Source organism: Telmatherina bonti (assembly GCF_933228915.1).
Source record: "Telmatherina bonti genome assembly, chromosome: 20".
Lineage (NCBI taxonomy): Eukaryota > Metazoa > Chordata > Actinopteri > Atheriniformes > Telmatherinidae > Telmatherina > Telmatherina bonti.
In genome coordinates, this window is record NC_136618.1 from 9,505,284 (window position 1) to 9,532,728 (window position 27,445).

Here is a 27,445-nt window from a genome sequence, read left to right on the forward strand (position 1 = left end):
ATAAGGCAGCTCCAAAAACATCTTTTTCTCAAATATTCCTGTGTTATTACAGGATGTTTATAAAATAAAATGTCTGCTGAAAGTTTCTGCATATATTTAAAAAGTGGGGGCTTGGTATCTTGAGGTCCAAGATGATGTAAAACCCTCTTCTGCTGAAATAATCCAGAAAGTCTGAAAGGCTCATCTCCGTGTGAGTCGTCACGTTGCAAAGTCTATTATTTTGAAAGCGGAAGCGGAGCGCACGAGGCGGCTGCAGCCCGACCACCCTCCCCCTCCTCGCCTGCTTGTCCCCAGCAGCCCAACCACAGAGCAGAGAGGACGAGGCGGCGGAAAGAGCTGCACCGAGGCTGGAGAGAAGGAGCGGAGAGGCGCGCTGATCTGAGGGTGACACCGTGGCTCTTGGTCGGACTGCTGCCGCCCTGCGTGGCTCCTGGTCGGACTGCTGCGTGGTCCCCGACCCGCTGGACACTTCCACGGAAAACCGTGCGGGTCTGCTGCGTTTTGGAGGAGTAAGCAGGAGGAGAGGGGAGGTGGACGCTGCTGGCTGGATTACCACACGCACGCACGCACACACGCGCACACACACACACACACACACACACACACACACACACACACACACACACACACACACACACACACACACACACGCACGCACGCTGCTCCCCCGGAGCCCGGGGCCTGGCTGCGGGTCGTCCTGGACTGGTCTTTTAAATGTTGGAGGAGGATCCGGAGGACAGCACGCGGAGAGCTGGCGGCGCCACGGCGACCAACTAGAGCAGAGGACATGTGGCTGACCTGCGCGCTGCTGCTGGGGGCTCTGTGTGCAGGTGAGGGGGGGGGGGGGTCTGTGTGCAGGTGAGGGGGGGTCTGTGTGCAGGTGAGGGGGGTCGCTGGGTGAAAGGCACGGTGCTGCCGCCGGTGTGCGCGCAGAGCGGGGCTTCTGTTTGGAGAAATGTTCTGACATTTGTTTGTAATTTTTGGGGTTGGTTTGTTTTTGGTCGCGCGTGCTGAGAGGAACCACGGGGAAACTAAGGTTCTTAAGGTTCTGGTTCTGCTCCAGGTTCCTGCAGCAGATCTTCTGGACAGTATTTCTATGAAACTTCAATGTTTGGACACGTTTGTCCGCGTGCACGCGCTCAGGCTTTGTGATGTGTGTCTTGCGAGTCAGCGCGTGAACGTGTGAATGAATCCTTGTCCATCCGCGTGTTCGTCAGGAAGAGTCACCTGAGTCCAGCCCCGCAGTTAATTGCGCTCACGCGGTTCGGCGTGCGTGCGTGCGGACCGCTGCTCCATTGTCTGCAGCAGGATCAGGGATCGATCAGCGCGCGAGCTTCTCAGAATCAATCAATCAGTTCATCAGGATTTTGCTCTTTTCAACCATTTTCTTGAAATAAAATCTAAATTTTGTGCGCGCACACCGCCGTCCACGCGCTTGTTACTATACGCGGGGAGTGGATGAATGAAGCTCCATCATGTGGGCTTGTAGTAGTGGAGAGGAAGCGTGTGCGCGTGCTGGAAAAATACTACACGGATACACTCACGTGCAGAAAAATCCCTGAACGGCGCTGAGATGCTGCGCATGCGCGATATTTCCTCTCATACACCTGGAGTTGTGACGCGGATGAGGGTGCGCGTGCGTTCTGACGCTGACGTCATGCCGCGCGCACCCTCAGGTGAAGCTGCTGTCAGATTGATTTTATTCTTTGTTGAATTTCAGGAACATTCAGGAGAGTGTGTGCGCGCGCGCGCGCGCGTGTGTGTGTGTGAGATCAGTCATTTTAATCCTGATTTGGAATTTTCTGGTTTTGTTTTTTGGGTTAAATTTCTGTTAAATCTTGTTCTTCGTTATTTTTCTGTTTTACTTACAAAGAGAATCCAGTTTATTTGCTGCTGCTGGTGTGTGTGTGTGTGTGTGTGTGTGTGTGTGTGTGTGTGTGTGTGTGTGTGTGTGTGTGTTTCCTGTGACGTGTGTGTGTGTTTCCTGCGATGTGTGTGTGTGTGTTTCCTGCGACGTGTGTGTGATGTTTCAGGGTTTCTTGCTGTCAGTTGCTGATTTGTTTGTAATCTCATTGTCATATCGTGTTTGCTGCTTTGCGACGAGCGTGCCAGAGACAATGCGTTTCTGGGTTTAGTTCCAGCCTGAATTCCTCGCTGATTGTCTGCAGCTCTGCAGAGCCTCTTTCACTCAGAGGCGTGCCATTAATTCTCTTATATATTCCTAAATGCTCCCCTGTAGATGTTTAGAAGCTACCCGAGGGCTGGAAATGGAAATCAGAGGCACATTTAATTCAGTATTTTGCCTTATTTACACAAGAACTCTCATATTATCCCCATGATGTTTCTAAACTCGCCACGTTTATGCAGTATGATGCTTTTCTCTGTCAGTGTCATGTTGGGGGATATAACTCTGCACCATGGAGATATAGGATATCCGCTGGTTGCAGAATCTCACCTTGACACCTCTTTCCAGTGATGACAAGACTTGTTTTCCCAGTAAGGAAGGGTTGTCCCACCTGCACCATCTTGACACATAGCGGAGTGCCACAAAGTCTCGATCAGCACTTCCCACGTTCTCGGATAAAACTGAAAAAGCCAGAGGACATACAGGTCACATTTAGAGGAGCTGGACAACAGATAACAATGTCTATTAACAAATATCAGATTTTTTTATAGGGCTGTGCCCATATGCTTTTGTTTCAATTCAATTCAAATTTTTTGGGTGCCGATTCAATTTAAATTGCGATTCTCACAATTCTTTAATATCGGTGATTTTTGTAGATTAAAAACCAAAAAAATGTATAAAACTTTTTTTTTTTTTTTTTTGCTCGTCATTTTTCTTGATTTCAATCAGGAAAAAACAAGACAGTAGCCAGATCATCATTCTGCTGCTATAATGCCAAAGAAGACAAATAAAAAGATCAATAAAGATAATTAAAATGACAAAAATTTTGTAATGGATTATTTTTATTTCTTTGAGAAAAAAAAAAGGATTTTTTTAAAACAAAAAAGTCTATTTTAAAATTGCGAATCAAAAAAATCCCGATTTTCGGTTAGATTTTCTCACCTCTAATTTTTTAGTAAAGTGGGAGCTGCAGCTCCAATCCTGTGTCTGTTTTACAAGGCTGGACTCATTGACAACGGCCCCTCAGGCTTACAGCAATGTTCTCAGCACAGCTTCCCATCTGCAGCACCTGACATGTTCCAGTCACCGCTGACGTAACGACAAGCGACGGTGACATAGGTCTCCAGCTGTGAGAGGTATCCGTGCATCTGTTGTTATCACCGCTTTCTCATCTTCTAGCTTCTCTTTCAGAGCCTCGTTGGCCACGTTTACATGGGAGTTTTAATTCTGAATAAAAGTTAAATCCGCTTTAAACGGGTGAAAAATGACCATGTAAACACCTAATTCCAAATGCAAAAGTCATGTCTTCTGTGGAAACTGTACAACTCAACACTGCCCCCCGGTGGTATTGCTTCGTTTCCTGTGTTAGGTGACGGCTAAGCTAATCGAAAACAGACCAAATTTTACGTCTATAGCCGACGCAGGAGACAGACAACGCTGTCCGTATTTATCTGTCTTCTGCATTGAGCATAAATGGGCCTTAACACCCTTTCTGTAACAAATATCAATACTCAGATATAGTTTACCTTTATTTTCATTCTGAGCGGACGTTATGTTGATCTACTGATGGTTACACCGTGATGTTTTATGGAAAGTGGCGATATTGACGTTTAACATGAAATTAAGTAATTGTAACATCTTTTCCATTTCTTTCTTGTCTTTTGGTCATTTTGCTGCTGACATGCTACATGTGATAGTTGAGCAAGTCCATATTGTGCTGGTAAAACCATGTTCAGCTCACTTCATGCTGCATAATTTTGTTGTGCAGCAGAGTAAAATGCTGCTTTGCTTTGTTGCTCTTGCCAACATCTGCTCCAGTCTGATGGTTCTGCTAAAGGTGCAAACTACCACAGAAGCAGCACCACAAACAAACATTAGTCCATTCTTACAAACATGATTGCATGCTGTTCCCGATTGTTCACACGTTTGAGGGAACCACTGCCAACAAGAAAGGCAAGTGCTTGCAATCCATTCAATCAAAACAAATTTCTGATTAGTTTGATGGAAAAGAAGGATAGAGGGTGAAGATTAGGTCTCTGTGGATGTTAAAATGTTTGTCTTTTTTTTTTAGGTAAAGCGCACAATTTTCATGGCAGTAGGTTGTTCTTGAGTAGGGCAGGGCAATATGACGATGTATATCCTTTGGACGATAAAAATGTCTATTATTTCATATGAAGCTCTATTATTTACACCACAATAAGGTGCTTTACTGCAGTATTTTACGTCAAGATACGCTTTACGGCATGCACGCTGCAATATATAAACAAACATGGAGAAAGACTGTAGAAGACAAGTTTCAGAGCCGGATAATTCACTAAAAGATGACCAGCCAACCAAAACCAATGAGCTTGTTCATAAAAGAAGAGAAATTTCTGTTACATGGATGCGGTTTGGATATAAAAAGACCGACGTGGAACCGACAACAGACTAGCTCACAGTCCCAACAACGGACTCCGACACAACTAAACCTGCGCAAGAATACAGAATAAAGAATAGAGTCATCGAGCAAAAACTGCAGAAATAGCATCAAGTGGAGGTGAAAGCTCATAATAAACTCCAGACACAAACACTGCAACAGGTATTTACCCGTAAAACACCAGACGGCCATAGTTCCTCCACATGGAAGGAGATCACTGCTGCCTTTGCCAAACACATCCGACACATAACTGATGACTGACACAACATTACACAAACAGTTTCACATCGTTATGGGGATATAAAATGAGCAATATGGGGATATATTGGTCATGTCGCCCAGCCCTGATGTTGAGTAAACACCACAAATTGTAACGAGGAAAATGTAGATTCATGCAGGAGCAACAGAGTGTCATCTGCATAGAAGCTGAGAGATGAAAACGTTAGCTAAAATGTATCCAACACACACTCTGCTCACATGTGTGTCTGCCTGTAGGGTTGGTGTGTTTACACATTGTGTGTGTGATGTATATTTCACAGCTTGAGCCCTGAGGAGATGCAGCAGCAGTTCTGTTCAGTCTAAACAAAGAGAAGGATTATTGGTTGCTGCTGAAAACACTTTCCCCCTGTTCAGAAACTCTCCATCGGATCAATACACACACCCACATAGAGGCCTGAAGAAAACATTAATCTGATCTATTCTACACCAGTACTAAACTGAAGCAGGATTTTTCAATCAATGCTGAGATTCCAGATTTGATTTGGGATTAAAAAAAGAAAACTGAGATGTGGTTGAGATGAGATGTGTGCAGTGATGTAAAAGTTGGGATTTCCGTTTCACAATCTGGAAAAGTCTGAGATTAAAAGTCCCGACAGGATCTGATTTCTGTAAACAGAACTGTCAATAAAGTCTTTGTAGAAACTGTCACACGCAGCTGATTGGACAAAACATCTGTCGCAAGTGACTTTCAGCCAATCAGATCAAAGAAATGCAAGAAAGGTAGCCTCTTATTTCTGGGAGATAACAAGCTGGACATTACTTTTCCAGGACTTTGGGCTACAGCGGCCTTTATGTCCCATTTGCTAGACAGGACACGGATTGACAGAGAAATTGGGGAATGAAATGAAGCAAAGGCCGAAACTTCAACCTGCACCAAGGAGCTGCAGCCTCTGGTCATGGCGACCGCACAACCAGTTGAGCTACACACCACCTTTTGCCTGTAATGTTTTAATAGATGTAGAGGTTGTAGAAATTTCTACCTTTTGTTTAGATCTCTGTCCAGAGCTCCAACCTCTGCCATGTCTGGGGAGGATTTATCGTCCATCAGGCCTGTTACCACTGATTTTCAGTCCAGTTCTTGTGTCAAATGGCATAACTCAGCTTTTTCTCCTGGTTTCCCTTCCTTAACAATGGCTTCCACCAGCCAACCTTCCATAGAAACCATTTCTGATGAGGCTTCAGCCAGTTGATGATCAGCTGACGCGTCTCTCAGGTTCTGGTTCATGTTTTTATATTTCTCATGGACATGTCTGTACTAAGTTTTGTGTTGTGTGATGACAGCACTGGATCATCCCATTACAACAGAGTCTGGTTTGATGAATGAAAACCGGTTCAGGATTTTGCACCAGTTTGGGTTGGAAAACGATCTGTGACTAAAGATGTGACTTTAGCTTTTTTGCTTTAATTTGTTAATAAAATATTTCAAACATCAGGTTAGTAAAATCCTGTCTGAATAAAACTTTAAAGTGTTTCTCTGTGAACTGGATTGAGAAATTTACACTCACCTTCTCCTTAAATGGAAGAGAAAGTAGTTGTGTACACTCACACTTAGTTTGAGGCAAAGGTGACGGAACAGCTGGTGTGTGTTGATTCAGCAAGTTAAATTAATTGAGAAAAGAGGAAGTTACAATAATAGTGACTCATCCTTTTTATTCATCACTGACTACAGATGAGTAATCATTTTCAAATCTTTAAAATGATCATTAAGTTGTAAAAAGAACAAAAAAACTATTAATTTAGCAATTTTCATGACTACTATCTCAATACGTGTTGTTTTGACCAAAACCTGGTTGTAATTGTCACCATAAGGTGGCATCGGTTTACCAAGCGGTTTACGGTGCTTATACACCTTACTCTTGCTAGCCTCTGGTAGAGTCTGTATCGCTCTGAGAGTTTATACTTATGGGGTAAATATAAGAAACATAAAACCAAAGACAGAAACCAACAAAAAGTTCTGTGAGGAACCTTTCAGGAAAATAAACAAAAATGAGGTCCAGGTAAACCCCTGCCAGGTGAAGCTAGCGAATCATAGATCTACCACAATAAGTTGCCTTGAGAGTCAGGCATCCACAAATCAGCTGTCAGCGTTGGCTTTGTCCCTAGACGAAATGTGATGTTGGATGTTAAGAGCAAACAATGGGCCTCTTCTCAAAGATGATGCCTAAATACATGTTTTTGTCAGTTTTGTTCAAGGTCTTGCAACTTTGTCGGAATTATTTGAGCCTGAGTTTTCAGTCTCATCGAGAAAAACATCAGCACAAGACTAAAGAAACTGTCTGATACTGTCGATGAGCTGAACTGTGTGTTAAAGTGTTGAAAAGCTGTTTCTCACCACAGATACATCATTTCATTGTGTATTCAACTGGAAAATAAAGCTGCTCTGCAGAACAAAGGCCTGACAGAACGGCTACTTGCTTAAAACAATCTTTACTGTGTGTTCAACAGCTGCTGAACAATGAGGATTAGATGGTAAAGAAACTTCAGGTGTACACGACAATGTTAGCAAGATGGTGCTAGACAATACCGAACACCTGCTCATTGTTTTTGCTTGAAACATCCGTCCCTCGTGTCAACAAACACACTTTCAACACTGACATCTAGAGCTAATAAAAACAGTTTTTAATGAAAGATAATTTAGTTTTAAAGAGTACTAATATTATATATAAAAGTCTAAAAACAAACGTGACTGAGTATTTAAATACATGCACCCAGGTGTTATGTTCCCATGAAATGTCCATTAAAACCTGCAACTGCTGCAGAAACATGAGCAACAGATGATTGCTGATTAAATAGCTTTTATTGCATCCAAACTGCAGATGCTGATGAATGAAAAAGTGCACTTTCTCCTTTTATATTTTGTTTTCTGCCTCTGTAAACAGGCTAAATCTTGCAACAAACTTCTCTCTAACGTGTCGTCAAACTACACACTAACCTTTATGGTGAGTCAATGACAACAGTATGATAACAAGTAAACACAACATAGTTTCTTTTAACCTTACATTGTTTCCCGTGTTGAATAATATCTGTTTTCTGGAGAGTTCTGTTCTGTGGTAGGTCATAGGTAGCAGATGGTTCTGGTATTTGTGGTGCGTTCGAGTGCTGTTTTCAACCAGACACATGATGCATGTCCAGGACAGTTTTTAGTTTCAAGTCTGCATAATGTTTGTTGGAGACTAAAAAGTAGGACTGCACGATTTTGACCAAAATAATAATCACGATTATTTTGAACAATATTGTAACCACGATTATTAATCACGATCATTCATTGTCTGGAAAAACATGTAGTTTTAATGCACCACTTGTAAACAACCTACCTGGCAACTCTACGTTATATTTTATGTGTACATATATATATATATATATATATATATATATATATATATATATATATATATATATATACACATACACACACATATATAGCGCTCCCTCTCTATTCCCTCGACATTTTTTTATACAGCGCAGGCAACGCCCCTTTGGAGAAATTATTACACGAAGGAATCTCATATTTCTTATCCTGTCTTTTGATGCAGCTGTATTTTCCATTCTCGACATGACTTGCTCTCAAAACTAGTGACATCCTCCACGAGAAGCTTCGTCTGTAGCCGGGAGGGATCAATGCGGGCGGCGATGTCTGCTTTTTGTGCAATGAAGCTGCTTATTTCATATTTAACGAGCAACTTTGTCTGCGGCAGGACAAGTTGTGTATGCAGCAGGGTTCGTGTATTTTAATGCCATGTGTTGTAAAAATGTTCGTATTTTTTACCACCTCGATCAGCTGTTTAATCAAAACAATCCGTTTTACCTGCAACAGGAAAAATGCAGACCTCAAATGTTCAACCAATCCAACGATACTTAACTGGCTGCTTGTGAAAGTTGTGTGTGCTTGGTATTCAGGCAGCTCAACGAAGCCTTAACCACGTGTTCGCCCCCTGGTGGTCGGCAGACTACTGGTTGAGAACCTGAGTGATCAGAGACGCGTGCAGCAGAGCTCGTGTTTTGAATGTAAACATTGTTGACGATCAGGTTTGTGTAATTGTGGACACCAAAATCGTGATCACAATCAAAATCCGATCAATTGTGCAGCCCTACTAAAAAGGCACCATTTCTGGGCCCTCTTCAGATGTAGGTCCATTGGCGAATAGTATGGAAGGATACTGCCGTCATACCGTACAGTCTGTTGACTGTGGGGCAGAAAGACGTCACAAAAGCAGGTGTGAGAGTTATTCAACGTGGAAAAGATGATCAGAAAAAGATGTCAGCAGGTTTTTAGTGTTCGCATTTGTTGTTGTCGTCGTTACTTGTATGACGCCATGCCACGTTGGGCATATGTGCTAAACCCTGCCTACCGAATGAGGATGTAGCTTGCTATGGAAACGCTCGCCTGACCAGGTCGGATCATTCAGTAGAAACGGGGTCTTCCTCTCTCAGTGCTCCTGTCTGACTCTGTTTTTGGTTTTCATCAGCTCCTGAGGGAAACATCTTCAGCTGAACAAGTAACTATCAGTTACAATGATCACATATTAACAGCTTCAAGCTGTTTTTAAAGGAAATTTAAGATGAGGAACTTGTAGTTTGATTCCCTTTTATTCCCGTTCAGTGCGAGCTTGGAGATCATATTTACAGTTTTGTTGTTGTGAAACAGAAAGCAGAGAGTTGCTACGACTCCCTGCAGGGCCTGAACACCAGCAGAGGAGGCTGATGAAGGGGTGCATGATGGGGGATGGGTCTCTTTTAGCTTACGGGCAAGATTTAAAGAGCCAGGGCTTTTTTTTCTTTTTCTTCTTCCTCACTGCTTTCCATAAGATTGATGACACGGGGTCAAGAGGAGGAGGAGTGGGAGCTTGAGGAGGAGGAGGAAGGGGGAAGAACGGGGTCAGCAGTAGATCCAGAGGGAGAAATGAAGCGCTGGATTCCTCCTCCTTCGTCTGCAGCTTCCAAACAGCAAATCTCTGCAGTCGGTTCAGTTCTTGAACACATTTACAAACAAAAACGTGCAGAAATGAAGGAAAATCATGCAAAATGTTGCCATGACTGACATGTTTCCCCTGAAGAAGCATATTATGTGTAAAAGTGACAGATTAATTAAAAGTCTCACATTATCAGCATCGAGCTGTGTGTATTATCAGATTTAAGTGGCCTGATGAACTCTTGGTAAAATTATTCTGACATTCCTGTGACCCCGATCCAAGGCGACGAGCGCAGAGAGCCGGAGGCGGATGAACCTCCGGCTGAAAACGTCACGTCAAACGTTGGGCAGGGAGAGCTTGGAGAGATGGTTGAAGCTCTGACAGCTTCCTGCAGCCGCGCTGTGAGGCTCCTGGATGGATGTGAGCTGAAGCCACGGTGGAGATGCTCCAGATAAAAATACCTCCAGTTTGGAGGAGGTTTGTTTTCAGAGGAAGCGAGCGTTCACATTTGATTATAAGCCGTTATGAGCGATCCACCAGGAGGCAGGAGGAGTGTGAAGTGATATGAAAGCTTCGCAAGTCAAATCCCAGCACAGAGCGCGATGAGATGGCTCCAGAGCTGTGAATCTTAGCTGGCCTCAGGATTTAATTATGATTCAGTGCATCTCGGTGTCATTCATCCCCACTCGCTGTGAAGCAACACACGGCGGGCGCCTGTTGCCACCCACTGACTCAGTTTTCTGAATTAAATGTTTGACAAATTCTGACTAAAATAACCCAAAGACTCTGCAACGACTCCTGGTTTGTCCAGTCAGTCACTAGTCTGCTGCAGGAAATAACCACATCCTGTTCTAATGTAGTAATCACATAATCTGTGAAGTTCTGACACAGCAGAACTTGAGTCATGACGGCTTCAGCAGCACCTTCCTGCTGAGCTGCTGCACGTTAAACTACTTCCCAGTTAAAGCAGCTTCTGGTGACACATGTGGAAAAAAACTGAAGGTTTTTGTCTTTTCTTGCATGTTGGCTGATTTCCTTTAGGTTCAGTTTATTTACGTCCAACAACGTTGTTTCCAAGTTTGAACGTCGCTGGACCCCTGGTTTCATGGTCCAGGCTCTGATTTATGGTGCATTCACACCCGCTTCGTTGATTCGAATCTTAGTCTGTTTTCTCAGAAAGTCAGCTTTGTTTGAAAAAAGCTGATTTTGATCAGAAAAGGTTTTGATAGAAATCTGATCAACGTGAGGATCTGATGCAGCTCCATGTTTAGCTGTTATGTAAATAAAACCAAATTGTTCTGCATTATCCAATAGGTGAACGACTTTTCTTCTTCTTTCTGTATCCCATCTTCTCCTTCACATATTCCTAATGCGGCGCCACCTCTGGCAGAGTGGAATACGTCACTTAAAAGGTCTGATTCGTCTGAGAAGTGCAGCGTCGTCAAAATCTTGATCGGGAAAATTATTTCACCCCAAAACTGAACCGAGTCTCAGATAGGATCGAGTCTAGCAGACTATCCTGGTGTGCCCATGAAGGCTTAATTCCTCTCAAAACTTGCAGAAGACACCTGGTAGAGATGGGTGAAAAGTTATCTCTGATCCGGCGTTATCAGAAGTCATTTCAAACTTTGACCTGATCTGTTCAGTGAGAGTGCAGTGACTTGTGATCAGATGCCGGTGTCCTGTTGGAACGTGTTACCTTGTCAAAACGTCCCACTGCAAGCTGAAGTTACAGACAAATCTGCTGATTTGTGCCACCCTGCTACCAGTAAATAAGTGTTTTCATTCAGTTCATAATCTTGTGCTTTAAATAGATAACTGAAGATTATTAGATAAGTTTCTGTTTTTAGGCCGTATAATGATAAAAACAGTCTAAGATCGACATCAAATAAAATATATTTCACAGTAAATCTAAATGTGATTTAGTATTTAAAAAAAAAAAGAGGAAGCATTTTAGTGTATATGTAATCAGATAAGGTGTTGTCTGTCTCGTTCTGTTTAGGCTTAAAGCTCAGAAACGTGTCCGAACAGACGCATGCAGGGAGGGGGGCGTGTCCAGCTCTGTGGGGGCGTGTCCAATCAGAGACCTCGGTGCGGAGGAACGGCAGTAAAAGGCAGAGTGTTGGTCTGCATTGTGTTTGGAGGGCTGTAAAGTTCGCAGCCTGCTGTGACAGATGGGGAGGGGGGTGTCTTTCATGGACCATCCCCCAGGGGTCCGTCCCCCTCCCCCCACTCGTTTGTCTCCTCTCTGAAGCAGTGGAGGAATGAGTGTGTTGATGAAGGGGGGTTGAGAGTGTGTATCCTGTCTGCTCGGACCGGGCTGGACGAGGGAGGGGCACAACAGCAACACACACAGTGATGATGATGGTCGCTTACTGGTTTTCCTCTCAGCTGTGCTGGACTTTTCTCCAGCAGCTTGTCTGAATTCTCCTCCATCCTGCTCCAACGGATGTTTGGGTCCTGACAGATTCGCTGTGTACATTTAAGCACTTATGTTTTCTGCAGGTTGTTGGTTAACCTGCAACATCTGCTGGCTTGTTCAGCCGTCAACGCACCGTGGACGTGTGTTTACTCTGCTAGACTGGGACTTATGGCTGACTTCTGAACATCTATCAACCTGTGAGCTGAAACCAGCTGCAGCTTTGACAGAAAAATGAAACCGAACCTGCAGAAGTTTGCAGAAGAAACTGCTGTTTTTATACGATTCAGCATCAGCTGTTTAGTCTTCACTATGATGGAAACCAAACAGCTGATGCTCTGTTTCTGCTCAACGAGTCATAAAAACCTCCTGTGACCAGTGGAAAGGGAAACGTCTAGGGCTGTGACGGTATGCTTTTTCTTCGATTCGATTCGGATTTCTTGGGTGCCGATTATATTTAAATTGCAATTCTCACTATTCTTTGATGTTGCTGATTTTTCTAAATTAAAAACAAAACAAAATGTACAAAACTTATTTTTTTTGCTAATCATTTTTCTTGATTTCAATTAGGGAAAAAAAAACAGCACAGTATCCAGATCATCATTCTGCTGCAATAATGCTCAAGAAGACAAGTAAAAAGATCAATAAAAACAATAAAAATGACACAAAAAAATTATAATGTATTGTTTTTATTTATTTAAAAAAATTGTTTTTAAAATTGTGAATCAAAAAATCCTGATATTCGATTTTTCGATTAGATTTTCTGACTTAGAGATGGAATCTGAGAGGCTTTTATTGTCCTAAACAACTCAACAGATCCCTTAGTGGTTCCTTTGGACTGAACTAAATACACTCCACATCAGGAGCAGAACACAAGAAGTTCTTCCATTTACATGTCAGCTTGATGCGGTGTGATGGGTTTTTTGCTGTCCAGTCTCTAAATTGAACCATTTGTGAACATTTATAAACATAAAAGCAAAAAAGATGAACATTAAACTAAAATCTAGTTATTAAACAAAACATTCCTTTCAAAAGAAGTGGGAAGATCAGCGATTATTAAGAAATATGATACAATGTTCACAGTCTGGCGTTATTAGGAAATGACCACTTTACATCATATTAACTATAATTAGCAATGCTTATAATAAAACTCAGCAAATATATTTTAATATCACCTCTTCTCCATTATTTTTAAACATATAAACCTTTGTAGTTTGATTTTATTTTCCTTTAACTCAGAAAACATGAAAAAGTTGAATCTAAGTAAAAAAGATTTGATCTGAAACAATATGATCACATGACTGACTGGCATTTTCCCAGTTATGGGAAAACCTCCCGGATCTTCCCAGAGATGAAAGGAATTCCTGAAGAGCTCTCTGCTTTCCTCCTGCCCGTCACAGTTGCAGCTTTCCTGTTACAAATAATTCTGCTTACAACCACAGACTGTAAAAACAGGTGGGCGGAGCCTCCGTGACGTCACCAGTAGGTTTCTGAAGAGCTAAATTGAAGCTCGGTGTGTTGATCCCACAGTCACCATCTTTAAGTTTCACATGTGCCGTCGCTACTGGAAAGTATAAAAATGAGCAAAGAGGTGCAGCTGAGAGGGAGGGTGTGAGTGTGTGGTGAATGATTGACATCTATCAAACTCTGATCACCTTGTAGCTAAAAGCTAACTGAGCTAATCCTAAGCTAATGGGAGCCAACCAGCTAACGGAGGTTGGCAGCCTAAAGCTAAGGTGCACTGTTAGCTGGCTAACATACACAGCTGTGCTACACTCTGGCTTCTTTCCGCTGGATATCAGACACCTGTCAATCAAAGACATGAACCATATATGTCCCTGATCATGCTGAATTTAAAATCTTAATGGATGAGTTATAAGAAAAAAGTCATCAGAGAAATTTGCGCGTGTGGCTGCTCATAGGGAGGGCTCAGACCGTTTCTCCATTAGTGTTACATCCCACTGCTGAAGGAGGAGCAAAGAAATGCTTCATGTTGGTGAAGAATGATGGTTTCTTTGGAAAATAAACAAAGTTGTTGACTCTGGAAAGTAGCGGTTGCTCACTAGATCTTCATCATCACCAGTTTGCACGTTATTGATGATCGAAGCCTCAGTGAGTTGTGTGTTTGTTTGTTTTTTTTTTAGTGCTGCTGTTGGAAAGTGACGTTTTGACCAAGAAAAAGACCGTCTGGCCTCTCGGGCCGAATGAGAAGCTCTTTCCTGAGTATAAATAATACGAACGCCATCTTTGGTGAAAATGAAACCTCAGCAGCTTTTTGTTTGATTCATTTCATGCATGTGCTACCTGTTGAATGCCGGGGCTGATTTCAGCTCTGTTTGGGTTTTTTCGTTGAGATTTTTTTGTTTCAGACTCAGATATGAGAAGTTTTTATTAGTTTTTCTTCATCTTGTTTCTGTATATGCGACTCGTCTCCAGGTCAGTTTATTGACTCACATACGTTTTGATTGTGCGTTCCAGTTGTTCTCGGCACTCACAATCCGGAGAAATTTTAGCACAAAGCGATTTCGGAATTCTGAGCTGGGAATTTGTGATCTCGTAACCTCTCTTGTCTTTATTTAAATTCTTAATATTTTCTATCCATTAAGTGTAATTACGTTGTTGTGGTGTGTTCGTGTCAGTATGTGGTTCCTTGGCTGGTGTTCACATGGCGCATGTTTTTACAAGGCGTTTATTAGGGGTGTCACGATTCTCCAAATCCTCAATTTGATTTGGTTTTTGATTTCAGGGTCACGATTCGATTCGACTCTCAATATTCTTCTCTTTTTCTTACAGCACAGAGACCTCTGACATTTTTAGACTTGTCTTGTCTATGATCATTTGTTTTCATTAACTTTTGTAAAGTAAGTCTTATGTCAAAAGATTGGTTACATTTAAATGATTAATCAATAATTTCATTAATCTTGTGTAATGTCTCACATTAGACACTTATGGTCAAATTTGAAATGAATTTATTTACAATATAAAGATATAAAAATAACGGGGGGGGGGGGGGGGGGGGGAGAATCGTCGATCCTTTCTTTCATTTAAATGTTCGAGATCATGACGTAATTTCGATTGATTACGATTAAACATCGGAATTGTGACACCCCTAGTGTTTATCCAATGTTTTTTTCTTTTGTGCTGCATTTTGTAGACGTGTATAGACTATCTATTTAGGAGGCATCCATTTTTTCCGAGTTGGTACAACTGGAACGCCAACTAGTCATGATGTCACCTACTCTGAGACAACTGGAACAGTCAGTAGTTTTCCCACCACTTTGTGTCCCTTTTCTACAAACTGTCACTGAAAGATTCCAGTTTACTGTCCCAAAGATCCTGGATGCTGGATTTTGGATCGACAGTGAAGAGTTTCTTTCCTGGATGTGTTTGGAGGTTTGACGAGGTTCCTTAGATGGGCAGATATCGGAGCGATGAGCAGAAATGTGGAGAAGTTTCTTTGTTGTTGACTTGCCGCGACGAGTCCCGACGTCTTCGAGGTCAGCTGTATTGTCTGCAGCTCTCGCTGATGTCAGGCCAACCAGACTCTGATTGATGGCACTTGTGTGTGTGTTGGTGTGTTTGCATGAAGGCATTTGCTTTACAACAGCCTCTAGTTTTTTCCCCGCCTCCTCCTCCTCTTCCTCTTATCGTGTTCAGAGAGGACAGTTCAGCAGAGTCGAGGCTGACTTGTGAGTGACTATAAATAGAGGAGGTGTTTGTTTGGGAGGGGAAGCCCACTTTGGGTTTCCAGCTGGATGGAGGCCAGGACTTGGCTGAGAGAAGTGAAAAGAGTCGGTCACAGAAAATGGCAACATTTAGGGCACAAGTTGAGAAACTCTAAAGCAGAGCTGGTTTGTTTCTCACTTTAACAGAAAACATGTTTTTAAAAAAAGATGAGAATTGGTATTTATCTTTTTTTTTTTAAAAAAAAAACTCTACTTAGCTGTATTTCTATGACAGCTTTTCACAAAATAAAAGTGATATTTAAACATTTTTGACAAACTACTATTGTGATATGCAGGTGTTTCCTTTTCTAGTTGCATAAGCAATCATAAAATGAGAACTGCTGCTTATGCTAGGTAGCAATGAAACCATGTAGCCAGGTAAGGAGGCAACCATGTAGCCATGTAACCAGGTAGCCAGGTAACCATGTAGCCAGGTAAGGAGGCAACCATGTAGCCAGGTAGCCAGGTTAGTAGGTAACCATGTAGCCATGTAGCCCGGTAAGTAGGTAACCGTGTAGCCATGTAACCAGGTAAGTAGGTAACCATGTAGCCATGTAGCCAGGTAAGTAGGTAACCATGTAGCCAGGTAAGGAGGCAACCATGTAGCCATGTAGCCAGGTAACCAGGTAAGTAGGTAACCATGTAGCCAGGTAAGTAGGTAACCATGTAGGTAGGTAACCATGTAGCCATGTAACCAGGTAGCCAGGTAACCATGTAGCCAGGTAAGGAGGCAACCATGTAGCCAGGTAGCCAGGTTAGTAGGTAACCATGTAGCCATGTAGCCCGGTAAGTAGGTAACCGTGTAGCCATGTAACCAGGTAAGTAGGTAACCATGTAGCCATGTAGCCAGGTAAGTAGGTAACCATGTAGCCAGGTAAGGAGGCAACCATGTAGCCATGTAGCCAGGTAACCAGGTAAGTAGGTAACCATGTAGCCAGGTAAGTAGGTAACCATGTAGGTAGGTAACCATGTAGCCATGTAACCATGTAGCCAAATAACCAGGTAGCCATGTAGCCAGGTAACCAGGTAGCCATGTAACCATGTAGCCAGATAACCAGGTAGCCATGTAACCATGTAGCCAGATAACCAGGTAGCCATGTAGCCAGGTAACCAGGTAGCCATGTAACCATGTAGCCAGATAACCAGGTAGCCATGTAACCATGTAGCCAGATAACCAGGTAGCCATGTAGCCAGGTAACCAGGTAAACCTGTAGCCAGGTAACCATGTAGCCCATTAACCAGGTAGCCAGGTAGCATTGTTGTTTCAGGGTTCACCATTTGCTGTGGAGGATTTACCATGTCTTTTTGGAGCCCTCCTCTCTGTTTGCCTTTACAATTCTTAAAAAACGCTGTATTTCCCTGTTAATTGCTATCAAGGATGGCTGTTTTATTTTTCACTTTAATTATTTATAAAACGATTTCTTTCTCCTCCTCCGTCCGTCTAAACTGCACCATCTTAAACTGGTAAGATGACCTCCTACGTCACATCTGGGGGCGCGTAAATGCGGAAAAGGGGTTTAGAGATATACTTCTACATCAAGACGCCGTAAAATCCTCCTCATGAGAGCATAAAAACTCTTTAGCAATACTTCAATTTTTTTTAAAAATATAGGTGTTTCAATTGTCAATTTTTTATTAGATATTTAGGTTTTGTGCAGTTCTAGGAGTAGCGAAACTGGTTTCAGTTCTAAGAACTAAAAGACACATTTATTTCTAAACATGATCATTTTACACATTCTGCTTTAGCCAAGTTTATCCCTTATAAAACAAGACCATACAAACTTTTTGGCTGAATATACGACTGCAAGACTTGGTTACATGCGTTTTACTCATCATTTCATGTTTGGTTTAGAAACTAAAGTCCAACATCAAAGCAGCCGAGGCAGACTTCTGATTCCAGACGTATGAGCTGAAACGTGCACGTTAATATGTGTGTGTGTGTGTGTGTGTGTGTGTGTGTGTGTGTGTGTGTTTGTGTTTGTGTTGAAACAAGCGTGACCTTATGCATGAGAATATCACAAAGACAATTAATGGTGTGTGTGTGAATGTGTGAAGAGTTCCCATGGCTTTGCTTCTCATGTGTCACCCCGTGATCTCACTAACATATGCACACACACACACAGTCGGCCTGCCAGATGCCAGTGTGAGTCCGTATGCATACATGTGTGTGTGTTTGCACACAGTGTGTGACCTCCTGACCCTTGTGTCTGCGTCGCACAATGGTTCTTAATAATTGGTATTTTGCATCAGAAAGTGTGGCGCGCACACACTTGGAGCTGTTTGCATATCGCTCACATGCGCATGGCTGCGCCGACTAGGTCGGAGGTCACACACCCTCACACACATGCAGCATAGACATGTTAATTTGGGAGATCTGATTCTACGTCTGCCACTTTCAACCTTTCTGCTCTTTTCTCACACTCGTCCCGGATTCTCCTCACAATACTGCAGCTGTCGGCGGTCATCGCTCACGGTACGGTGGCGGAAACATCTGCGCCGGAGTCATGACCATGAGAACACGACGACGTCTGCAGAAAGATCATCGTTCCAGATTATTGCAGCTTTGCTATTGTATTGTTGGCTTTGTTTGTCGTTAACTAAAACCTCATCCATGTTCGGAAACATCTGTCAGTCTGAGCTCAGTGTTTGTATCTGAATTAATCTATCTGTGATGCATTGTCCGGTTTTAAATGGGAATCCACGTTAGAGAATATACGCAGCAACACAACAATATGCAGCAAGAATGAGACAAACTACTCAAAAACAATTCAGGTTTGTTAGGAAAAGGCAAAGACTAGAGAACAAAACTAAAGAATAATAGAAGTGTGTTCAGAAAAATCTGCAGATGTATGAGAAGAACAAGACAAGTTTTCATCATCATTACAATCCCGATTTCTGAAACGCAGCAAAACCTTCAGTATCCAATCCACTTCGCTCGTATTGCACATTTTAAAACGCATAGTTGCCAATGTGCAAAAATATAACTGTTGAAACATAGAAATATTTCATGTGCAGCCAGAAAATCTCACACGGAAAACGCTTTAAAAGACATAAAACATTGATATATCTGAAACGTGAAATAAAGATAAACAAAAAAAAAAATCTAATAAAGTTTTCTCCCTGAATCTTTTCCAAATGTTTAGCTCTGAATGTGCTGAAAGACCAATGTTCTTTACAGTGAGTCATTTAGAGATATTTGCTTAGTTTGGACCTATGTTTGGACCCATCTTTGAATGGAAAGTCTAAAATTTTGTTGCATGCTCCTTTCATACCCAATCTTGACACCCTCACCTATTAATCTTAATGTGAGTGGAAATTCTTCCACGATGGTACTGAGGATTATAGAAACTTTTTCTCTCCTGACTCTTGTGTGAATATTAACAGCAAAGCTGATAATTAGTCCACTGATGCCTCTGTTTCATCCCATTTCTAAGATGTTGGTGCCATTCCCAGTTTTAATCCATTTGCTGCGAATGAGCGAACAAGGAAAAAAACGGCTTCTTTTCTCTCAATTCTTCTTCATAACGACTCTTTGCTCACTGTGTGGTTTTCACTTCTCTGTTACTAATTGGAAAGGCTGAAACACACTCGCAGATCAACGTAGTTTCAACACTGTCCAACAGAACAGCTGCTTGTGTTGCAGATTCAGACTAGATGTATTACAGGGTGAGGTGCCCGCTGAGACTGCAGATATACGGAGCCCAGATTTATGTGCCACATCAACTACAGCGTCCCGCCTTAACTAGAAGTAAAGGTCGAGGGTCCTGGGAACATTGTGGTCAGTTGTAGAAAAATAAAAAATCCTTTGTGTGTTCAGATCAAATATCTAGATATCCACTTAATTTTCAGGATTTATCTGTTTTTCTTTGGTGCGATAGATGATAAAAAGCATAAACATGGACTGATGGATGCATCTTGCTGCAGAGAGCAGCAGCTCAGCTGTTCCGCTAACTCACAGAAGGCTGATTAGCATTTATATTGTTTTCATTGTGTGTGTGTGTTGACATGCAGGGTCAAATGATCTCACACACCAACAACAGAGCTGGTCTGCAGTTGTGTTATTAGCCGGGTTTACATTGTTGTTATTGATTCATGCCTGGAAGATGTGAATAAGAAAAGTTGAATAGAAATAAAGGGGAAAAAAAACAAAAAAACCTACTAATTAGTAGAAATGGTTTCTCTTCTGTTAACCGTGAAACATCTGAGTCTGTTTCAGCTGTTTTATAATACTTTTGACTTAGCTTTTATGTGGCACAAAATATTTTTCCCATACAAATGTTTGGTATGATCTATGATTTTTTTTCACTTTAACCTACTTTATTCAGACCATATTGCTGAATTTGGCAGATTGTAGCACTTTGTTGCCCATAATGAAAGCTAATGCATCCCTCTTGCATCCTGTCTCTTCTCTGAGCTCTTGACAATCAGTAAAAATCAGTCCAATGTTTACTGTTGCTCTCTTTCTTTTTCCTCCCCTTTTCTGATATTCTCTTTCATTGCTTTCCTGAATGACCAGCATGATGATATCCAACTGCTGGAATCTGACACTGTGCTGTAAAATGAAACACAGCTGTCACGTGACGTTCTGGGCCTCAGCGTCTGGACGCTGTAGGGCAGTGCTGGCTCCAGGAATGTGCAGAATGAGTGTCAATGTGCCATCAAAACAAGTCTGAAGCTCAGAGTTTTTTTCAGGGGAGAAACTTGTGCAGCGTTGCTTTAGAGCACGGGTGTCAAACTCCAGTCCCCGAGGGCCGGTATCTTGCAAGTTTTTGTTGTCTCCAACACACCTGACGGAAGCTCATAAATAGGTTGACAAGAAGCTGCCGGATCTATTTAATTTGAATCAGGTGTGTTGGTCGAGGGAAACACCATAAACCTGCCGGATACTGGGCCTCGAGGACTGGAGTTTGACACCCCTGCTTTAGAATTTTTAGAAAGAAAATGTTAAGTAATCTGAAGATGAGATGCTGAACATGAACCAAAGTTTATGATGGGAGTAAAACAGCTCATCTTATTTAGTTTTATAGTATTTTAGGGTGGCAGCCATATTAGATTTTATACCTTTTAACTATGAGCCATTATAACTAGGAAGTAAGCTTAACTAAACTAAACCCGAGGCAATGGAAGTGAATTGAGCACAATTAGAAGACATAATTTAACAATTGTTCTCAAAACATTTATAGTAATTCTTGCATGAAAGGAGTTCCCCCCCATTTTCCTTCTGTGGATGTCCACCACAGTTGTTTTATATGCCAACTTCTACTGAATCACAACCACTAATAGTGCTGCCTTCACTGTTCTCTGGTGTGCGAGTCGTATCTTTTTTTGCAGCTTTTGTTGCAGGTTTCTTCAGATTTGGTAAAGGGAGGCCTGAGTACAGCATCTCACACAGATGCACAGAGGTCCACTCTGTTTGACTTCAGGTTGATCTGAACGAGGTCACATTTCAGCTCTGTTTCCACGTTACAGCATCGTCCCACCTGCTCCTTTAATACTCTGTTGGCTAAAGATACACGATATAACAGGCGGAAAGTGTGTGCAGATACAAGAAGAATTGGTCATTTGTAATTCTTAACAAAATGCTGGAGCTTTGTCCTGATTAACTGCACAATCAGCTGGTTGTAGCTGAACTGTTGTCTGTTCGTGTGTGTTGGGACAGAACCTTAGATGGGCGATTTAAGGGTCCGGTTCGGGTTCAGAGACCTGAGAACAACTTCTCCTCCAGTGAATGTCCTCACAAAGACAGGACTTTAAAAATGTGTGTCGGTGTGTATGTTTGAACTTTTAAATTGCAGAAGAAGTCAGAGTAAATGTCAGCCAACACACACACATGCGGTGGCATTAGCTCACAGGTCTCCATGGAAACTAAGGTCGACCTCCAGAATACTGATGACGGTTAACTGCTAACAGTACAGCTGAATGATACCAGAGTAGCAGAACCAGATACTCCAACACACGGCAGGTTCTGGTGTTCCTTCCTGTTCTCCATATGTATTTATAAATAAATGAACATAATCAGATATGTGATGCTGTGACACAAGAGTCTTATTAGAAAGAGTTATACTGATATGTTTGGTCTGATGCAGTTTTAATAGCATGAAAAACACAGTTAAAGTTCTGATTCAACGTTTTTCCCTCGTTTTCAGTTCAGTCCTGAGCTTTTTACAGACAATTGTTTCTTTCTAGTTGTTAAGCCACTTAACGCTGACCTATAAATCATTTAACCACAAAAAAGCTTCTAACTCAAGAGATGAACCAGCGCTGTGTTGACACACAACAGACAACTTAGTAAAGAATCAATTTTAAACTAGATCTTTGGTTTATTTTGTTCCCATTGCTTTGGTTGCGTCTTTGGAAAACAGCAAATATGAAACAGTTTGGCAAACAGAAAATAAGATTTACGCAGCAACAAGGTGATTAACTAAAAAAAACTTGGCATATCTCAGCATGGTGAGCAGAAACCGGACAAGTGGAGGGTAAAAAAATATTAACAGCAGATAAAGAAGATCTGAAAGTGATGACCTGAAGATGAAGGCCTGACAGGACCTGAGAGATGCACCTGAACCTTTAGGTGATCCATCCATGGTTGCCTGAAGCCTTATCAGAAACGGTCTCCATGCAGGCGTGGATGTCAAGGAGTCTTTCTTACGGAAGGACGACAGGGAGAAAAGACTGAGATATCACACAAGAACAAGACTGAAAATCAGTTGCAAGAGGTCTGATGGAGGGATGTCTGATGGAGCACCCATACTTCAACGTTATAAAAGCCGTCTGGAATCATCTGGACAGAGACCAGAACAAAAAGCAGAAACATCCAAAGAAAAGTTCCTGAAGAATACGTAAAGAAATGACAGAAAAGTTATCTAAGAGGGTTCAAACTGTCTTGAAGAATGAAGCGGCTCAGACTGAATATTTATTTCATGCTCAAAAATGCTCAAAGTTGGATGTTTGTGTGACTGCACCGCTCGGGTAGCGGCTCCGTGTGCAGTGGATGTGTGACCTCGTCACAGTTGCACTGATTCGAGTCTCAGCCTGCGGCTCTAAGCTGCATGCCATCCCCCTCTCTCTGCCCACATTCCTGTCCAGCTACTGCCAAATAAAGGCCACTGGTGCCAGAAAAACGATCCCTCTAAGTTTGTAAGATTTCATGGTAATATATAAAGAAACGAGAGCTGGCTCAGGATCCGAGACCAGTATTGTAGGTCAGCAGTGTGTTGTGCAGGAACTAGGCCACATCCACACCAAGAAGAAACCACTGGTTTTCATACAGATGAAGCTTTTCAGTAATGGTGTGAGTCCACACTATTCCAGTAAAAATGCTGTCGTATCAGTCCTGAAAGTGGTGCAAAAAAGACACAGAGCATGCTCAGATGCAAACCAGCGGCCATAAAGAAGCTGAAGAAGCAGAAGGAGGGCATTACTGTGTGTGTTGGTACTTTCACACAGTAAGGGTTCTGGTTGTGGCATCAGCCTCAGAACCTCCATGCTTTCTGCTAAACCGGTCTGCATTCATTCCATCAACAGATGTTTCTGAAAGTTAATGGTTAAGTGGTCAAGTTCCATTAAAACCAGTCAGATGACTGAGTGGATTTAATGAGATGTTCTGATGTCAGCAGGAGTTTACATTCATCATCTACAGTAGGGATTCACCGATCCACTTTTTTGGAGTTCCAATCCGATATCTAAAATGTGAATATCTGCCGATACCGACATTTGCTGATGCCAAATGTGTTTATGTGAACATTATTGTGACTATGGTTATTATTGCTGTTATAACTGTGTAAGATTTCATTAGGTTGTAATAAATGACCCATCCTTTCTGAAGTTACCTCACCAATACAAATAAAATAACATTACAGATCTAACAATTTCAACAAGTTTTATTCTGATTTGTCACATTTTACCTAAATACAACTATAAATGTGTGGTCACAAAAAATGTCGCATTTTAACATTCAAGGCATTTATTTCTTTTAAAACATGTCAGAAGCATGTCAGAAACACATCTGCGCTGGCTTGACTAGTGTGGTATCGGTAAACTTTTATTAATACTAAGTACGAGTACACACGCTTTGTATTGAACAGATACTGATATCGGCATCAGTGCACCCCTGATCTACAGAGATGATCATCGGTTGCCAGGCAACATAATGCAGTTGGAAAGATGGACATGTAACTCCATGTCCACTTCTGTCCAAGTCTTTTCACTGTCATGCTGTTTTTTTCTTCACTTACTGAAGCTGATTGACAGTCTGGCATTTTTATTTTGAAAAAAAACTTTATTGAAACAAAGCTTGAAATATATATGAACATTGACTGCCAGTCTCGCGAAAGAATGTCTCTTGTGATGGCATCAATGGGTCGTGACAAAGGATGTTTGAAGTTGAGGTTTGTAGAACTGAACCGTGAAGAAGTGCAACTCTGTGTGGACGATATGTCCAAACGATAAGCAACTGTAGCGTCTCCATGCGGAGACGTCCTCCGTTTCTGCTCATCTCTGCATCATTTACTGCCGAAAGGAAATGCGGTCAGCGGCTTGAGCAGCACTCGCGTCACATCACCTCGTGTAAACCGAGTTCAAAATTCAGAAAACATGAATGAGTTCATGCGCAGTGCTGATAAAATGACGACCGAAGCAGCTGCTGCAGATTGTCGCTCCAAAAGGAAACGGCTTCAAGTCAAAACCACTGATGCTGATGGAGAACTTTGCAAGACTCCACAGACCCCGATGTGTCAATGCAGCGTTAGCAGCAGAGTTACAAGTGTGAAAATACTCAGTGTGTGTGTGTGTAGGGTGGCTGGGACGGGTGGGATTGGCAGGGTGTCAGTGGATACTCCCCAGCATTTCTGGTTGCCTAGAAACAGTAAATGCACTGACTTGCTGTAACATCTGTGATAGTAAAAGCTGCCAGAAGCTGCTTGGTGTGTGTCTGCTGCCACTGTTCAGGTAGTTCGAATCCTTCTTCTACCTCTCCCTCCCTCCGGACATTTCTCATGTTTCTGTTGTTGTTTGAGGCGTTGGTGACCACAAATGGTAAATGGTAAATGGACTTGTACTTCTATAGCGCTTTTCTAGTCATACAGACCACTCAAAGCGCTTTACACTACTTGTCACATTCACCCATTCACACACACACTCACTCAACACACTCATACCCCGATAGGCAGATCGGGGGGCAGTTTGGGGTTCAGTGTCTTGCCCTGCTGTGAGCTGTAGACATCATGAGGACAGACCTTCAGAGGACAGTTTCAGGCTGAGTCTTTGTGGATAAGAAGTTTGCTGTTCATGTCCAGTTACATGATAATATCCACATCTTCCTTGTTCACTCTGAGTGTGAGGAGGAAGAGGAGGAGAAGGAGGAAGGCGGGGATGAAAGAATGTGATTCAAAAAAGGAGACGAAACAGAGGAATAAAGAGGAGGGAGAGGAATGTCTCAGCAGGACTTCATCACTTCTGCTTCAGTTTGTGGCTTCATGCTGTGAGCTGAGAAACTGTGTGTGTGTGTGTGTGTGTGTGTGAGTATGTTACAGTCACCGTTAAAAGAAATCAGTGTTAATGTATTCTCATGGGTTACACTGATTTACTGTCAGTTTAATCAGGTTAAAATGCAAACATGTTGCCAGCTCATCAAAGTTCTCCGCTGCCACTCTGTGGCCGCTTGCGGTACTACATTTACACTTTCCATAAACCTCCATTATTCATGTGATGCGATCCAAACTTGGAAATGTTTAGTGGTTTTCTAACCATTGTTAAAATGTGTTTTTTAATATTTTGTCTGAACTTTAGTGTGTCTGGTAATAGTTGAAAGTATTTATCTAAAAAAAAAAAAAAAAAGCTGATTTTGTTCTAGAAACAGTTCAAATATGTGCTGTCACAGTTTGTCTTCGATTATGACATTAAACAGGACTTTCCTCATCAGGACATCATGTTTCAGTCAATCCATTCACACAAACAGGACCGGTTCTGCCCAGTTAAACTCCTACTGCAGGTATCATAAACATGTCAACAATCACACACTGATGTTTCAGTGCAGATGCTTTTCCGGTAATAAATTTTGTACAATGTTGCGTTTGACGTACAGTGATGATGATGATACATGCAGGCGCACATATCTGTAACTCCTCTGTGTCACAGCTGGACGACACATTCAACATCAGCCAGCTCACCTGCATTTTCATGTTCACGAACACTTAACATATATGCGGTTTGTGTGTTATTTTAATGATCCACTTTGTTTAATGCTGCCTTCATGTTGGTCTGCTAGTTTACATCAGGACTGAACAGCTGGCATCCTCGTCGTCTGAATTTAGTCCCCAGTTATTTTAAGTCACAAAAACTTTGATACTCTCTGTGAAACTTCACAGCTGGAATGTTAAACCGTTGTCTTTCATGCAGCATTAACAAGCGCTAAAAAAATAGAGGCTGTCTGATTAACTATTTAATCAATGCAACTCGATACAATACGTGCATAAATTATCATTCATAAACGTTAAAAAATGGTTGTTTTTCTGAATAATTAAATGACAGAAACGCAGCTTCAAAATGAGGCCGAAAGCTACAACTTGCGCTGCTGTCCGAATGCTAGATAGCTGGAAGCTAGTGGCTAGCCTTGCAGCTACCGTTACTGAGTGTGAGGTTTACTCATAGAGTTTAAATTCTAGCTTTTAGAAACATATGGGTTTTATGGAGATGAAACCAGACAAGATCTGGACAAGACTTATTCCATATGTAAGCCGTTGATGTGTCGCTACGTCCATGTTGAATTCATTAAAACCGCATTTACATGGGAGAAGTGGAGATGCTAATAATATCCAGCACAAATAGATATCCAGCAAAATTTTATTTTTATAAAACACCATGATCCTGGAATGTTTTTAGATCCTTTTAAGTATTTTTGTATTGCTTTGGATTAACTTTTAGGAATCAGTTTGATCCGAAATCAGTATCAGATGAAACAGCAACATATTTTCCTCTTCCAGTCATAAATTAAATCCATATATTCAGGTTTAAGATGTGTCTCAGCATATTGCAGAGGCTGGTTCTGTTTCCAAAGTGTGTAAAAGTTGCTGCCACCTAGTGGTCATGCTGGAGATGGCAACCTGCTGATAGTCCATCCACCCCCTGACAGCAACCTGATTCTGTTTCTGGAGGTTAAAACACTGAAGATGTCCGATCTTCGCAAGTGATTTCCATCAGAAAAAAAATATTTTTCTGCTTATTTTCTGCCTCCATCTTTCCATCTTTTATCTGAACACAACACTGATTCATTTGCTGTTGTCTATTCTTTCTTCATGGAATTAGTTGGATCCAAACTTCATCAAAATCTCAGCAGCCACAAAATCTTCTTTATTCTTCATCACCTTCTGAACATATCTCTTATACTTGTCTTTTATGGCAGTAATATGACCGTCTTCCTGTGCAGAGAAACCTATTGCACTGTTAGATTAACGAAATGTTCATTTTGAGATTAAAAAAGAAAAAACAGAAAAAATAACTGAACAAAGTGTTTTTTTTATGATGCAATCAATGCTTTTTCATATATTGTTGTATTTGTACAATGTAAATTAAATT

At 41.8% G+C, this 27,445-nt stretch overlaps 1 protein-coding gene across 1 annotated transcript in view; it reads left to right on the top strand.

The window, feature by feature from the left end:
* The first annotated feature begins 630 nt into the window (after positions 1-630).
* acvr2ba (activin A receptor type 2Ba) overlaps positions 631-27,445 on the top strand; it is a 41,690-nt gene continuing 14,875 nt past the window's right edge. Inside the window, exon 1 of the mRNA XM_079260053.1 lies at positions 631-830. Within this exon, the coding sequence (XP_079116179.1) occupies positions 788-830 (43 nt within the window). The 5' untranslated portion in view covers positions 631-787. The remainder of the gene's footprint in view (positions 831-27,445) is intronic.